Genomic DNA, 17,659 nt, shown 5'->3' with positions numbered 1-17,659 from the left:
CAATTCAAAGTAATGGTGAGTGTGGAATAGAGGTGAATAAGAGAGTACAGGCAGGATGGAGTGGTGGAGAAGAGTGTCAGGAGTGATTTGTGATAGACGAGTACCAGTAAGAGTGAAAGGGAAGGTCTACAAGAGGGTAGTGAGACCAGCTATGTTATATGGGTTGGAGACAGTGGTATTGACAAAAAGGCAGGAGTCAGAGCTTGACGTGGCAGAGTTGAAGATGTTAAGATTTGCACTGGGTGTGACGAGGATGTACAGGATTAGGAATAAGTATATTAGAGGGTCAGCCCAGGTTGGAAGGTTTGGAGACAAAGCCAGAGAGGCAAGATTATGTTGGTTTGGACATGTGCTGAGGAGGGATGCAGAGTATATTGGGAAAAAGATGCTAAGGATGAAGCTGCCAGGTAACAGGAAAAGAGGGAGGCCTAAGATAAGGTTTATGGATGTGGTGAGAGAGGACATGCAGGTGGTTGGTGTGATAGAGCAAGATGCAGAGGGCAGGAAGAAATGGAAACAGTTGATCTGCTGTGGCGACCCCTAACGGGAGCAGCTGAAAAAAGAAGAAGAAGGACATAGGGAACCTTGAAACACTAGACTTGTCTCAGTTTGGATTCGTTAATGGCAGGTCATGCTGGCTCAAATGGGTGAATTTTTTGAAAAGGTCAGGAAAGCAATGGATGAAGGCAAAACATTACATACTACATGACCTAACCTGACCAAAGATTTTGAAATAATTCCCCATACAGGCACAGTACAAAAGTTAAATAAACTGGGAGTAAACCCCCTATATCATCTGCTGGATTGCACACTGGTTCACTGATAGGATGCAGATAATCAAAATCGTGGAAGTTACCTCCATAAGGAGATTAGTCACCACTGGAGTCCATCATCATTCTGTGTTAGACCTCTCCTGTTTGGCACCTACTTTTCTGAAGTAAAAGCCAATATAAAAGGGCTCTGGCAGATGAAGTCTGCAGGTGTCTGCAAGCTGGAAGCAGTCATTAAATTCTCAAATGACATAGCCATCCTGCAGGAAGGTTTGTCTCAAATATATAACCAATGACAAAATTATGGTCTGAAACTAAATACCAAAAAATGCATTATTGCAGTCTTTATGAAGTTATCCACTCCAGGGAACTAACGCAAAGACAATATGCCACTAAGAGTTGTCCCAGTTGTTCGGGATTTGGGAACTTATGTGGACAGTGACCTAATTTTTGGCCAACATGTGTCTACTGTTGTAAGAAAGTTCTTCTATATTACACAGCTTATAAACAAAGGGATCATGTCTAATTCTAGGGATGTGATTGCTCCCCTTTACATAGATCTCATTAAGCCAATTATTGACTATTACGCCCCCTTTAGCATGCATCTATCCAGACACATGCAATTGAAACACACAGAGATACCTTACTAAAAGAATACATGATGTAATCAACATGTCCTACATAGACTGACTCAAAGCCTTGTCTCTATACTTGGTATCTTACAGACTGCTAGAAGGTCACCTGCGTCTGACATACAAGGCATCCTCCAATCCTTTACTGATGGATCTATAGCACATCAGCAAGTCAAATGGCATCAGAAATACTCAGTCCAGGGACCTAAACTTCTTCTGCAACATCAACAAAATGGTTTGGAGGGACAGGTATATTTCAGAAAGGATGCCACCGCTATAAAACACACTCCCCATCCACATAAAACAAAGTTCATCCCTGTCCATTTTCAGGCACAACTTATAGCTATGGAAAGGAAACAGAAATTTTACCCCAGGGCTGCCCACTGTAGTATTAATGAACAGATGCAGCTCTTAAATGCTTTATCCGATGCATAGGTCATCTCAAATTATTATGGTATTTAACTAGTTATTCTCATTAGGTGTAATATATATTTATTAGCCGTGGGATGTGTAAAACCAATCTATAACCAAATGGGACAGGTTATTTTGAGCACAAAAAGGGAAATTGGCTAAGCTTAAAATGGCCCACAAGGGCAGTTAGCCTAGAAATTACCTATGGATCTATTAATAACTGTATTGTCATAGGTTTCAGCTATGTTAGTATTTCTCTGTTAAGATTATACCACACTGCACATATGATATAATGTAGATACCTGTTTGTTAACCTTGGATTTTCAAAGTCATATATGTACAAGCAGCAATACTTGTACAATAACCCTTTAAATGTTAGTGCTTCATGTATGAAAAAAAATACTTTATTGACTTTTTCTTCCCAGGTATCCACCAAAAAGGAGCTATACCCAGTCAGACTTTCCTGGAGAACAACTACAAATAATCAAATAATAAATAAAGAGTTGGAGGCCATTTCACAGGCAGACTTTGAAGGAGGTGGCTCTGAATGATGGCTGGCCTCTGGATCCCCAACTTCTTCTTGTTTATCTGACCTATGCTTGAGATTATGCAACACACCCTCCTGCTAGTCCCTGCATTTATCTTCCCTCCAAGGATGTCATTGCATTAATGTGATATATGTCTCTCAAGTTTCTCACACCTTTTTTTATCAGAGGTTGGGTTAAAGCACTGGCAATTAGGGAAGACTTTCACATCATGCTCTGATCCCAAGCAATTCAAGCCGTGCTATTGTTGGTCTTGGCCTGTGAACATATGACCACAGGATATCTCTGAAGGCTATAAACATCAAATTCAGGAACTATCCAGTGACATATCTTAGAAATGAGCTTCAAGCTCCAAGCTAATTTTTGGCAGAAAAGAAATGGATATCTCTGGAGTAGGGTGCATTGTTCTAGTCCAGCATATACAATGACATGAAGAGGCGGGAGGAGTTATACCCACAAAAGCAGAAGCTGGAGAAGCTTTCCAGAATTGTGCTCAAATCAAGATATCAGATGAGGAAATTCCACCAATGACACTACTGAGAGCCTTCTGATTCAGATCATTGCATACATAGGGTTTGTTGGCACATGAATATTGCATACAGCACCAGACAGTGTATTTTTAGCAGAACAATTTAAAAAAACAAGACAGTATAATTTGATCTTACAGAGAGGTCTGAAGCTGCATTTTCTCCTTCTGATTTAGTAGTGTGAGCTGATGAATTCATCTGTGATTTTAATTTCTCACCATATGTGTATCTTCGCCTGCAGAAAAGAAATAAAGGAAGAATTTTAATTATTCTAGTATTAAGAAATATTTAAGACATTTAACAAATCTCAGTAAATGCTCCTATCAATTCACAAATAACTATCTAGCTAGAAAGCTACTTACCTGTGACACTACCTACCTTTACATAGTTAACCAGTTAGGTGAGGTAGTCAAGGGATTGCTTACACATGAACGAAAATAGCAATCCATGGAATATGCCATTCATTTCTTTACAGCTTATGCACTTTCTTTTCTGCTACTTATATGAGAATCTATGGAGAGGGTATGCCAAGGGGTACAATGTATCCATGGGGGAATGGTCAAACACAGGTTTAAATGGTGGGCATATATCCTCAAGCAGCATCAACTTTATTTCACTGTTGACCCTTTAAAGCCTCAAGAATCTCAGTTAGCAAAGTCACTTTATACCACATGGTCAGCCATGTACCACTTGCACATCACCTCCCTCCCCAAACAGTGCATAAAGCTTTGATATTTTACTAACAGTTATTTCATAACAATTAGTGCTTTATATCAGATATAACACTTGCATGAATTAAATTGTTACACTGAACCAACAGTCATCTTGCAATGTTTTAAAAAGGTACTCCAGAAAGTTAAAAGTATGCACTATGTTTGCCTGCAGCAAGGAAACCAACTTTGTCAATACCAAGGTAAATCTATGGCTGCATTCTCTATCTTTAGAAGGGCAGCACAGCTGAAATCAAAAGAACAATGTTAAAGGAAAATACTGCAGAACCATTATACAGATACGACTCTAGCAACTATCTCCCACAGGTGCAAGATCACTGGATAGCCACACAGAAAATGATGATGTTCACAGAAAAAGAAGTTATGATAATTAAAAAAATAAATATTTAAGCAATAACTGACGACGTGGTGTGGTATATTGAAGATTTACGCATGGGTGGTGTGGTTTGATCATGAGGGCGAAGCCCAAGTGATTAAATAAAGCCAACTGTGGGTAAATCTTCAACATACCACAACCACGGGAGTTGGTTATTGCTTTTATACAATGACATTATTTAAGAAAAAAACGTACTTTTCTTAAATAATGTCTTTGTATAACGGCGCATTACTGTTCTTCCGCTGGTTGTGGTATACTGCTTCCCTATTTTGATGTCCTGAGCATGCGTATGGGACTTGTGTCCCACGCGTACCCAGTACATCAATGCTTTGAAACGGAAGCAACGGAGAAAAGAAAGTCTCCGTTGCTCCGTTTTTTCTTTCTTTCTTTCTTTCTTTTTACAAAAAAAAATGTTTTGAGCACTTTATACCAATGGAAAAAAAGTCTGGGCGAATGAACCTTCTTCCTGTTGGCATATAGTTGGATTCACAATGGGCACGCTGGCCAATCAGAGTGGACGTTTTGGAATATTAATGGGGAGTCATTGTATAATTTATAATTTACTATAGGATTTAATATGAAGCCCATTTTCTAGGTGATAAATAAATCAAACTATGCAATAGCTACAATCAGGGAATTTAGTCACCAAGAATTACAAATGGAAAGCAGTTTCTGTCTCAAGGTATGGTGCAGTATAGTCTCCTCAGGTACTATAGCCAAAGGCCATACTCTAAATAATGAAATTTGCTAGCATAATAATGGACTTGCCCCATTCCTCTCAACCTCCCTTATGAAGCTATGTGGCACATTGTCTGACAAGTGGGAAAATGTGTTACTCGTGATCCAACTAGAGGCTGGATTGGCAAAACACAATGGAAGCAGATGAAAATGATCTTTAGAATATCTGTAAAGTACAAAATGACATTATTATGCATTTATATTTCTAAATTTCAGTGGGCAGCATGGAATGTTGCTTCTTCCATGTAGTATATAGGGATTTTGACAGCCAAAATGAGTGGCATACCTCCTAATATGTGACAGCTGAGAGGTACAAGACAGATAACCAGGTAATTCATCATTATGAAGTCTGTTATCTACATTTCTACTTCAATCATTTCAGTTACTTCATTTAAAAACTTCTGCAGAGATCTCCTGCATATCAAAGGTGGTGTCAGGTCTGACAGACAACCTGTTAAATTCCTGAAAATGTGGGCAAAAGTAGTAGCTCTCCCACTTTAGTCTTTAGTTCTTTGTCTTTGAGGTCATCCTAGAAGGATGGAAATATACCCATAGCCAATGCTGTCATCCTAGATCAAATGAAAGGTACATCTACATCACACATTACCATGAAAGCATTACAAAAGAGATTCATGCTAATGCTAATAAATGAACTCACCACAAAAAAACTAAATGCAGTACTTTTGCCCCCCTAAGGGAATGGAGTACTGACATGAAAGCAGACAAGACTAGATTTGCTGTACTGTGGGAAGGAGCAAAATGAACAAAGATATACCTTACTGTGTACCTAACAGTGCTAATTGCATTTTAATATTTTCAGCCTGAACTTGCACAACTAAATGACTCTCGGCAAGCATTGTATCCAAACATTTCCAGTCAAGCATGAAAACAGGCAGGTATGCCCATCAGTTCTTATTACAATTAAGTACCAGAGACAGTTAAGGTACAGATTAAAATATCCCCAAAAGCAACTAAATGATGAATGCAAAACAACTTGAGGACTAGAAAACAGCAACTGCAGTACTGTTATACTACATGGGAGGGCACAAAGGAACATTCAGTGAACTAGAGGTCTGTTAGTCCTGAAAGTTATGGACAGATTCTTGATGCAAAGGCTGTTAAATTTCAAAGAGGTCAGCACAAATACAGGGTTTGATTCTCACTTTTGAGGGAAATTGCCTATGCTTAGAATGGATCAAAATGCCAGCCAGTCTAGTAATTACCGATGAACTTCTCTACTACAGAGATCAAACTGCTAGTCCAGTAATTATTTTAGTTTAGGGGATGATATAATAGTTAAGGTGTTTATTTCACAAACACAAGGTACAGAGTTTGATTCTCACCTTTGGAAGGGAAATTAGCTAGGCTTAAAATAGCACTCAGGGCAACTAGCCTAACAGTTACTTATGAACCTTTAAAAATATAAGGTTGGAGTAAGAAAGACTGAGGAAAATCTGCAAAAATCAGGTCATTCATCCACTTCGTGCATACCTACCAAAATGAAGATTCTCCCTGAACAAAAACAATTCATGTGTACCAATCTGAACCACAGCAGCAACATAAATATTTTAGCTATAAGTAACTCTGTTTAGATTCATAGATTCATAGATTAGTACTAGGCTAACTACTTTTGTAAGTCATTTTAAGCCTAGCCAATTACCCCATGTGAGAATCAAACCCTGCACCTTGTGTCTGTAAGGTAAACACCTTAACCATTATGCCAACCTCCCACCCTGTTGTTAGTCATACTGACTCATTATTCACAAAAATGTGCCAGCATCTCTGACATTACAAGTGCTTTAAGCACTTTAACACCTGTCAAATATAACTACAGTATTATAGTGGTACATGTGGGGGTGAATAAGTTCAGATGTTCATAGGTTCATAAGCAGGTACTAGGCTATTAGCCCTAGGGCCTATATAAGCCTAGCCAAAAAGGTACCCTGGCTTTAGCCACCCAAGAAAATTATTTTCCTGTGCCCCTGTCGAGCAGACCCACAGAAGTGATCCCTGGGGTGAATTTCCTATTTCCCATCCAATCATCAAGACTCTTCTTGAAGAGTGCTAATGAGGAGCTCTGTTTGACATAGATAGGTAGTCTGTTCCAGAGTATGGGAAGTCTCTGGGACAGGAATCTATCCCTCCGGCATGTTCTGTTTATTGTAGTGACAAAGTTTAGGTCCCTAGAGTGTGTAGCTCGGAGGGACTGGGATTTCTTTAAGTGGAGCATGTCCAACAGCTCTGGGCTTGACATAGCTTTGTATGTTAGGCAGAGATCGCCTCTGAGTAGGCGATATGTGATGGAGTAAAGCTGGAGTTTTTTGAGACGGTCTGAGTAGGGCATCTGTTTGAGGCCAGTAATCCTCTTTGTGAGGTATTTCTGTGGCCTTTCCAGTTGTTGTAGATGTCTTGTGAGGTACATACCAAAAGGGGCGCTGTACTCTATAATGGGTCTAATGAGTGGTGAGTAGAGGGGAACAATGACCTCTTTTTTTCTGGATGAGAAACCTTTTGTGATGAGGTGAGCCACGTAGAAGGATTTCCTGACCACTGTGACGATGTGATTATCAAAGGAGAGATTACTGATCACCTGTGTCCCAAGGTCTCTTATCACACTTTCGGCATTAAGCAGGCTACCACTTATGTGGTAGTTCATGGGTACAGAGTTTTTACCAAAGGGGGTGACAATACACTTTTTGGCATTGAGCTTCAGGCCATGGCTTTGACACCAGGCATCTGTCTCAGTGAGGCCCTTTTGTAGTATGTCCACATCGTTAGGAGTTTTGATTATGGTGCCTAGTTTGCAGTTATCTGCAAACTTTGTTAGCCAAAGACCTTCTGCGTTAGCCTGTACTTCAGAGAAGTAGATACCAAACAGGAGTGGACCCAGGACTGAATCCAGTGGTACTCCACTTGTCACTGGTCTGAAGTGGGATTTGGAGTCTGCTACTTTTACAGTGTGGGTTCTGTCTGTGAGCCAGTTGGCAACCCATCTTGTGACATGACGGAATGGGGGATGGTGTTGAAAGCCTTGGCAAGATCTAGATAAGCTGTGTGAACCACCTTACCCTCATCTTTGGTTTTGATGACTGCTTCAAAGAAGTCAATCAGGTTTAGCAGGCATGATCTGCCTTTTACAAACCCGAACTGGGCAGGGTCCAGAGTTTGGAGATTACCAATGTCTTTGTTTATGAGTTCCATGCAGACCAGGCTCGTCAGGCTAATGGGGCGGTAGTTCCCGGGGTCTGTCGTGGCGCCCCCTTTGTGGAGTGGGATAAGTATCACGGTGCACCATTTAGTGGGCACAAAGCCTGAGGTGAGGCTATGATTGAACATGTTATTTAGGTAGGGTACCAGTTCATTGTGTAGTTCATGTAGAATGCAGCCTGCAATATTGTCAGGTCCCATGGATGCTGTGTTCTTGGCTTTGGAGAGTGTTTTTTATCTGTGCAGCTGTGATTACAGGAACTTTGCATTCTTCCGGTATAGAGATGGGCCCTCTAGGGGGTGAGAAGGGGTTAAAGTTAGCACTGAACCTATCTGCCAGGATGTTGGCAATATCAGTTGGTTTTGTATATTTAGTGCCATCATACTGTAACTCAGAGCAGATCTGAGTTTTGCCACTGAGATTCTTCACATAGCCATAGAATGCTTTGTGGTTGTCTTTAGAGTCAGTTGCAATTTTGTTTACATAACTAGCTTTGGAGGATTTTATGAGGAATGTCAGCTTTTTACTGAGGTTGACCAGGGAGTTCCTCCAGTCATGGGATTTTACTCTTTTTTGCAACAGTTTCTTTCTTCTGTTGTAGAGTTTGTTTATGGCAGAGGACCACCAGATTGGCTTCCTTTTTTTGGAGGATAGCATATTGGTTCCATTAGGGATAGCATGATCCATGCACTCATGTAAGTGCTTATAAAGTGCATTTGTGCAGGATTCAGTAGTCGTACTTCTATTGCCCATCTGCATTGGTGTTATGAAGTTTGTCACTTCTGTCTTAAGAAGTGTGAAGTTGGCTTTGTAGAAGTTTTTTACGGTGATGTTCCTAATTGGGGGTGGGGGCAGGATGTGGATGTTTAGGGTGATTAGCTTCTGGTCGGATCTGACCAATGAGGAAATGACCTCTGGTGTGGAACACCGGTTGCCCATGTTGGTAATGACCAGGTCTAGGATATTTCTGCCACTAGTGAGGGTGTGAATAAGTTGATCCAAGCCGTTGGAATTTATGAATTCCAGAAAACGTTAAGCAAAAGAGTTGGTACATGAGTAGTTTTCCCAGTTAAAGGTGGTGTAGTTGAAATCGCCCATTATTTGGATGTTGGGTTGTACCCTAATACTTTCCAGTGTATCAAGAAATGAGGAGTGGGAATCCTGTAGGCATGATGGGGGGTTTGTAGCAAGCTACAATTTGGATTGCAGTCTTGCCCAGAGATAGTTGCACTTGGATAATCTTGGCTGCATTATGCTGTGCAACTAGCCTGGAGGGATGGATATCCTTAATGAATATGGACACGCCTCCACCTTTACTGCTTCATTCCGGGATAAGGTGGTCGAAAGGTGTGGTACGAATTATAGCCTGGTAATGCAGGGGTGCTCTCTGGAGCTTTGAACCAGGTCTCTGTCACTGCACAGATGTCAATGTTCTCCATTTTAAGGAGTGCCTCGAGTGAGTGCATTTTGAGGTTTAGACTTCTAGCATTGAGTAGCATTACCCTCAGATTTTGCTTGCTTGCACCTGTTATGGTGGTGAATTTGTCATTTGAACATTGCCTAAAAAAGGCACTATAGGGGGTGGCAAGAGCATTTGCCAGTATCCGGAATCCCAAGGGCGACAGGTGCAGGCCATCTCTTGCAAAGCATCCTGGTCTGTCGAACATGTCGTCCCAGGCAGACAAATACTGGATCCCCTTAGAATGACACCAGAAGCTTAGCCAATTGTTGAAGTCAATCATTTTGTCCTTGTACTGTGGTATCATTCTGGGTGATGGCAGGATGCTACTCAGAGCTAGGGTCATACCTTCCTGGGCTACAAAATCGGAGAGCTCCTCCATGTCTCTTTTCATGTAGTCCAGGGAGGTACGGCTCAGGTCATTCACACCAACATGGACAATGACAGGGTCATATTTGTACTTGTTGTGGAGTGACCTGAGTGCGTGCATTATGTGGTGGAGCCTGGCACCTGAGAGGCAGCTGACAGTAACTTTCTCCTTGTTTAGCCTGGTGAGTGGAACATCAGTGTGCCTGACTATAGAGTCACCTATGACTAGAGTGTTGGGTATGTTGTTATGCCTTATGGGCTGTGGTTGAGTGGCACACTGAGTTTGTGGGCTATGTGTCATTTGGGTTGTGTTGGGGGGTGGAGTTTGCTTGCGTTTCTGCTTTGGAGGACCCTGATGCTTGGGCAGGTTTTTATTGAGAGCCTCTGTGAAGGTAGGTATGTGTTTTGTGTTTCTATGTGTGTGTTTTGGTGGTGTAGGTTTTGAGGGACTATGTGATGAGTGTAGTGTGGTGCAAGTGTTTACCTTCTCCTTTTGACTGTCTAGTCCAGTCTTGGATAAAGAGAGCTTTGCTTCCAGTTTGGCTATATAAGTTCATCTCTCACAGGTTGTAGTGTTGGATGGTAGGAGGAGAGGTTTTGTCTGTGTACATGAGGCAATTGCTACATTGCCCCAAGATGCCCAGATTAATCAGGTAGGCAGGAGAAATCACCGGGAGCTGACCCTTAGACATGCCTGGATAGGTGCTTATTTATTAAGTACTAAAAACTGCTTTCCTCTAGACAAGTGAGGAAAGTTGAGTGCTGTAGTAATTTGCAGCTTATTTAGTGCGATATAAAACTCAAAGGGACACAAGACATGTCAGAACTTTTCATGCATGCTACAAATGCAGGTAAACCAGTCCTGACTGCAGCCCTTCTTACATCTTGAACAATGCCTAGGTAGAAAAAAGATAACTGGCTTCAATAACTGGTTTAATAGTTGGTGTCATTCCAGGGTGACACAGTATGCTTCAGCAGGGGATGAGATGCTTCACTGAAGATAGTCTACACCTCTCATTCCAAGGCTTATGCATACTAGCAAAAGCCTTGGCTGCCCTCAAATGCCTTTTTTAGGAAGAATCCAGCTGACAGACATTCCAATCTAACTAACATATCAGTCTCAAAACTGGATCACAGTGAGGTGGCTCCCCTCAACCGCAGAAGTCCAAACAATAAATGGCCTTATCTTGAGGCACACCTCCAACTGGCATGTGTGTATAGTTACTGAGACTTGGATTAAATGCAACAAGATAATCCCTTTATACCCGAGTTTTGCGCTGTTCTGTCTTCAGACCCAATGGCAACTGTGACAGAGAATCCATAACTGTCAAAGAACATACTACCTCCAGGCAAATCACTAGGGACCCACAAAATGAACTCAGTAAAGTAAAATAAAGGTCACTTTAGACAGGATTAACCATCAGCTAATAGCTTGTTACAGAACACCTGATTTGTCTCCTAGTGACCATGCAAAATTCATTAGCGTTCTAAATTATGTCCTTCTTAGTAAAAACTGCATTTTGGGTGACTTAACTATCCTTCAATAAATTAGGACACTTATACCTCCAATGTAGGATATTTCCAAAAATTCTTAGCCTTAACAAAAACGCCCTTGACTAGTTGGTAAATAAGCTTGCCAGATGACACAACACTATTGACCTGATTCCTAAAAATATGGCCACTTCTTGGACTATTCCTCTGGTATGTCCTTCCCCAGTGATACACGACCACAAAATCATGACCACCTTCTTTAAACTCACAAAACCACTATAGCAAGCCCCACTGACAACATTCAAGCCAACCTCAACCTAATCTATCATAAAATATCAAAATTCACCTATGATTTTTATTTATTTTTTTATTAAAAAAATCACCCAAGACTGCTCCCATCCATGATCTTCATATACAGCAGAAAAGTTCATTGAGGAATTTTGTACTCATTAAGAAAAGCACATAAAGCTAGCAAGCCCTAGCAGAAACAAATATCACATGAAATTCAGAAACAAACCGCCAAAATCAAACCCTATAACAAAAGACAGAAACTTCTCAAAAACATTACAAAAAGCTGAGAAACAGGAGCCCATGAACTTAGGCTGGCCTCTGAAGCCAAAGATAAATAGAAATCCTTCTTTAGCTATGTTAAAAGCTAAGAAATAATACTCTGTAATGCTCTGAATGTATTTATAATGATGTCTTCTATTCTGATAAACAGACATTGCCAATATCCTTGCAAAACATTTAGTGCAAACCTCATCCCCAAGAAAAACTGCTATTCAAAGTCCTGAAATATCTGAATCCCTTAATCTTCAAAAAAAAAAGTAATCTCCGTGGTAGCCCTAAAGTCTCAAAACAAAGTCTCAAAACAACCCACTAAATAAGTATAGTGGGTCCAAAAACAAAATAGTGTAAGAAACTTCTCTGTGTGGAAGATTTTCAGTCCATATATTTCTAGTTAATCACTGTACATTAATCAGATCAAACAATAGTAGTAGAAGTAACAAACTTAAACTCATCTTAAGTAAAAAAAAAAAAATATATATATATATATATATATATATATATATATATATATATAATTGTACAGAATTATTAAGTATTCAAAAGTAATCCAAGCAAGGCAGGCAGTCTGTTTCCAGTCGAAAATCATTTACTAAGTACACAGACAAGCGATCTATGTAAAACAAAAATAGAGTAATAGTTTCCTCACAAGCTTTCTAAATATATATATATATACTTTTTATCAGGCAAGGGTGAGGTTTATTGTGCTGTAAAACAAAGTGTTATTGGTACACATGTTAAATTCACATCCCTTCCTCTATCACAGTGTGACATTCAAGCTGGTCCTACCCTACTTAGTAGCTGTCATAATAATATAACCCTTACATACTTTAAATAAAATTTACAATGATGTGGTACCTCTTATTTAACCAGATTATTAAGCAGATTATTAAGTCTGTGATTTTATCCAAGACAATATACTACATGGCTGGAAATATATCAACCTTTGTCCATTTGGCAATCAAAAAATATATATAAATATCTACATATACACTTTGCATGTAAAAAATCAATTGTAAAAATCATATTTCATTTTCATAACCTATTGTTAACAAAGATCACTTTTGTCCTTCTAGACTTCTTCAGGTCTATGTACAAGAACCCTAAAAAGTATCTATAAAAATATTATTGTATAATTAGTTAGTAATGTTATTACACATCATTTTGAATAAAGTGGAAAAAAGAGAACCAGAAAAAGAAAAAATAATAAGAAAAAATGTATGATGATGGAAAAAAATATATACACTTGAATTACAACCAATTTAAAATGGTATTTAAAACCAACTGGTAGAATAAAATAAAATAAAATTTGAAATGTAAACAATGTGGCAATTTTCTAAGTTCCAGTACACTTTTAATTGAACAGTAGTAGTTTAGTTCAGGCTTCCTAAAAGAGTTCAGCTTTAATTGCCACATGACTTCATGTTTCTCCAGAATATTCAGGATGTCTCCTTCAAGATCACCCATGTCTATGCGATCCAGGACCTGGAACTTAAAATCTGCGTGTCTTTTATAAAGAGAAAGGTGATTAGCTAGTGCATTATTTTTATATCCAGAGCGAATTTCTGACAGATGACATGAAATCCTACACTTGAGTTTATTTACAGTCTTGCCCACATAGAATGCATCACATTCATTGCACTGTCCCCTGTAAATTACTTTTGTAGTGTTGCAGTCACCCCCTGCACTGGTCTTAATGATTTCCTTTAAATTAGGGCAATAAAATGTAAATTACTTTTGTAGTGTTACAGTCACCCCCTGCACTGGTCTTAATGATTTATAGGTTCATAGGTAGGTACTAGGCTATCGGCCCTAGGGCCCATACATGCCAAGCAAAAAAATGTACCCTGGCTTTCGCCACCCAAGAAATTAATTTTCCTGTGCCCCTGTCGAGCAAAGCCACAGAAGTGATCCCCGGGATGAATTTCCCATTTCCCATCCAATCATCAAGATTTTTCTAGAAGAGTGCTAATGAGGAGCTCTGTTTGACATAGATAGGTAGTCTGTTCCAGAGTATGGGAAGTCTCTGGGACAGGAATCTATCCCTCCAGCATGTTCTGTTTATTGTAGTGACAAGGTTTAGGTCCCTAGAGCGTGTAGCTCGGAGGGAGTGAGATTTCTTTAAGTGGAGCATGTCCAACAGCTCTGGGTTTGACATAGCTTTGTATGATTTTCTTTAAATAAGGGCAATAAAAGCTATCACCTTGCTCTATAAATATACAAAATGTACAATTAGTTTCACATATTTTAGTGTTTCTCTCATATGGTCTAGGTTTAAATTCAACAAAACTTCTAATGTTCCTGGTCTTCCTATAAACAAAGGAAGGGGCTTCACCTAAGATGTTAATCAGAAAAGGGTTTCCTGTGACAATGTCCCAGCTTTCTTCAATAACATTTTTGATACTGTAATAATCCAAAGTGTATGTCAGGATGCGGCTATTTTTGCATTTGTTATTCTCTGTGGAATTTCTTAACATTCTCCTACTGGGGAGGTTGGGTGAAGGTGCTTCAGTCTTTTTCAGTTGTATAATGGGTTCCAGGATGTTTTTTTAACATCTGACTTTCAAAGCCTTTCACAAAAAATCATTCTCTAACTTGTTCAGGTTTCTCAAAAATGGTTCCATCTCTGTGGTAATTCTAGCTATTCTATAGCCATGGGACTTCACTACATTATACTTTTTTTGTAGGATGTAGACTTTTACTCTGGAGTAATAAGTTAACCCTTATTGTTTTTCTGAATAGATTAGTGGTGATTCTGTTACTGTTGGTGTCCTTAGAAATTTGCATATCTAAGAAAGTGGTTGAAGTACAGCTATGAGAAAAGGTAAACATCAAGAAGGGGGTTGTTTGATTGAGGCAAGTGATAAAATCTCCAAGCTGCAAGGTGTCACCTTTCCACACAATAACGATATCATCAATAAAACATAAAAAGCATGTGATATGCTGCATGTAGTCTGTGTTGTTTAACACAAAGTCCTCCTCCCACTTGCCCAGGGCTATGTTAGCTATGCTGGGAGCCATGGCAGCCCACATTGCTATACCATTTTTTTTTTGTTTGTAGTGTTTGCCATTGAAAACAAATAAATTGAAGTCCAGTACAAGATTAATGAGCTTGCTTAACTTTTGCAGTTGTGCCTGTGTACCTTGATTATGTTTCTTAAAAGACTCCATAGCTGCTGTTATATGGTTATTGTGAGAGAGCACTGTGTACAAGGAATCCACACCAATAGTTAATAAAATACTGCCAGATTCCACTGTAATGTTTTTATAGGCTCCATAAATAATTATAAAGATTTTCAGTAATAAGTTTTTCTGCCCATAATATGGTGAGATTAGTGTTCCATTAATCATATGCTCTTTTTATGTCATTCATGGTAAATAACTCATAAAATCTGTTATCCTCCAGCATGTCCTCTATGTTTTGGTTGTAGCTAGTGGTATCAGTCACACAGTATACCTCCCTCCCTTGTCTGCCTTCATTACACGTCTGGATTTATCATTGCCTAGCTCACTCAATGGTTTTCTTTCTCCCTGTGTTAAGTTATAAAGTTTTTTTTAAGGAGTTTCCTGATATCCATCTCACATTTCACTTCGAAAGCAGCTAATGTTTGATGTAGGGATGGACAATAGCTGCTAGGCCTTTTTATTGTTTAATCAGTAGGCTTACTTTCAATATCATTACTTTTGCCATGAAACTGTCTCGAAAGATTATTTAATGAAAGTGCTAACCAAGACAAAACAAACTTCCTACATGGGACCTGACAACATAGCTAGTTGTTTAACTCATTCTCTCTGATGGAGCTCTTGAAGTCTGGAGTCTAAGCTTTTCAATAGAATCAAATCATGCCTTCAATTTCAAACAAATGTTTATATCTCTAGAATCACAGGGGTTACTAAAAAGTGTACATGGCAAACTCTTCAGCACAATTTATTTTTATAACATAAGTATTCTTTAGGTTTTAGGTCTTAAACTGGATTTTATAAGTCACAGTAAACACAGTAACTTTCTCCAGTAACCTCATGATGTAAAAATGGACTCAAAATAAATGATAAAAATGTGGAGTATTACCACTTTTTGTAGACAACACTTCCCCTCACCACACTGTACAGACAGCATTCCAGTATAAAATGAAAATGTAGCCAGGGACCTTGGAACTTGGATTGGAAATTCCCTCTCTTTTCATCATTGTGTGACAATGGTCATCAGGAAATCCTTTTATTTAACACAACTAATTGCCACATGAATATCCTCAGGGTCTAAAAAGGTAGTCAGCCCATTATACTAAGCATTGATCAGACCAATTATCAAGTACAGTGTTCCTTTTGGGATGTGTCTTAGCAAACATATCAAACAAATGGAATTGATTTAAAGGTTACTAACCAAAGAGATCACATGCCTAATTTAGGGTTGGGAGTTGGTATAATGCTTAAGGTGTTTACCTCATAAACTCAAGCTACAGGGTTTGATTCTCACCTTTCAAAGGGAAACTTGCTGGGCTTAAAATGGCCCACAAAAGGCAGCTAGCCTAGTAATTACTTATGAACTTATAAAGTCCCTGAACTATCAAGGCAGGCTGGAAGCTCTATCCATTTTTTTAGAGTCTTACACACTTTTAAGGGAGTTCTCTGTCATGCTGACTGTACTATTAGAGAAAGTAAAAAACAAAGTCCTTAGATGGTTGAAAAACTTCAGGGCAAAACCAAATCAAGTAAATAACTAAAAAGAACCAGAAGTCCAATGTCCAGAATTTAATAGAAGCAAACACAATACAAAAGCAGAGCTTTCGAGTTCAAGACTCTTCTTCAATGCATAACATAAGCTGTGGATACTGCTCTTATATATCAAACATCAGCTAATAAACACTAAAAAAAACTAGTCACATGACCTAGAGTCATGTGAACCAAAACATATTACTACACATAACATAAAAGCATTATGCAAAACATGAAATCATAAAACATCATGTTTCATTTTTAATACTGGTTTCAAACTATTGCTAGAATTTAAACCTGGTAGTTTATCAGCCCTAAATAAAGTTATCCATTTATATTCCATACACTCAGTTAGAACCAAGTCCCCCCCACGTATATCCTGAAACACATTCTGTAGTATCCTAAATTTAAATTTAAATTTATGTTCCACATCGTGAAGCACTTTTCTAGATTCATGAAGTAGTTGGTCTGTAGAATTACGTGTGTCTGTTGCCTCCTTCTTCCTCTATCCTTCTTGCTTAGAGTGTTACATTCACATCTCCCTGACACAGTAATTTTGTACCTATATAGTACCCTCACTCTCTTTTGGCCTCAATCATACAGTGTCCATCTGTCCAGCATTCCCTTCTGTGGCTCTCTTCTTGACTTCTTCTAGTAGCCTGATATCCAATTCTTTGGAAAAAAAAACTCCAGAACTGCATAAAGTATGGAAAATGTGGCCTGACCAGGGCCAGGTAGAATAGGACCTTTACAATTTTTTCTTTCGTCTATCTCTTGGGTAATACATCTCATCATTCTGTTTGCCGCTGCCATTAAACCCTCATTCTTTCTCTGTAGTCAGTGCGGTCAGTACTCAATATTCTTTTTTTTTTTGCTCTTCAGCCACCAGTTCCAGTTACCCCAGATAATACTTCACACCAAGTTTATTGTGATCCAAGTACACTACTTTACAGTTATCTCCAGTAACTCTCAGCTGCCTTCTGCTGGTTTCATCAGACTATTTAAACCTTTCCTCAGACTCTTCATCCTCCACCAGTACACATCCTTTTTTATAATCAGTGAAGCAGTTGTTCATGTTCTTTGTTCCTTCCAGCAGATATGAAATAAGCATACTGAATAGTA

General features: G+C 39.0%; 1 protein-coding gene across 2 annotated transcripts in view; it reads right to left on the bottom strand.

Moving 5' to 3' along the window:
• The window catches only part of CEP112 (centrosomal protein 112), a 3,283,222-nt gene that overhangs the window by 2,952,866 nt on the left and 312,697 nt on the right, over window positions 1-17,659 (bottom strand). For both annotated transcript variants that reach the window (XM_044085107.1, XM_044085108.1), the window contains exon 5: window positions 3,024-3,120. In XM_044085107.1, the coding sequence (XP_043941042.1) occupies window positions 3,024-3,120 (97 nt within the window). The remainder of the gene's footprint in view (window positions 1-3,023; window positions 3,121-17,659) is intronic.

Source organism: Protopterus annectens, chromosome 10.part0 (assembly GCF_019279795.1).
Source record: "Protopterus annectens isolate FY-2018-M chromosome 10.part0, PAN1.0, whole genome shotgun sequence".
In the NCBI taxonomy this organism is placed as follows: Eukaryota; Metazoa; Chordata; order Ceratodontiformes; family Protopteridae; genus Protopterus; species Protopterus annectens.
This window is presented reverse-complemented; position numbering and strand designations above follow the sequence as displayed.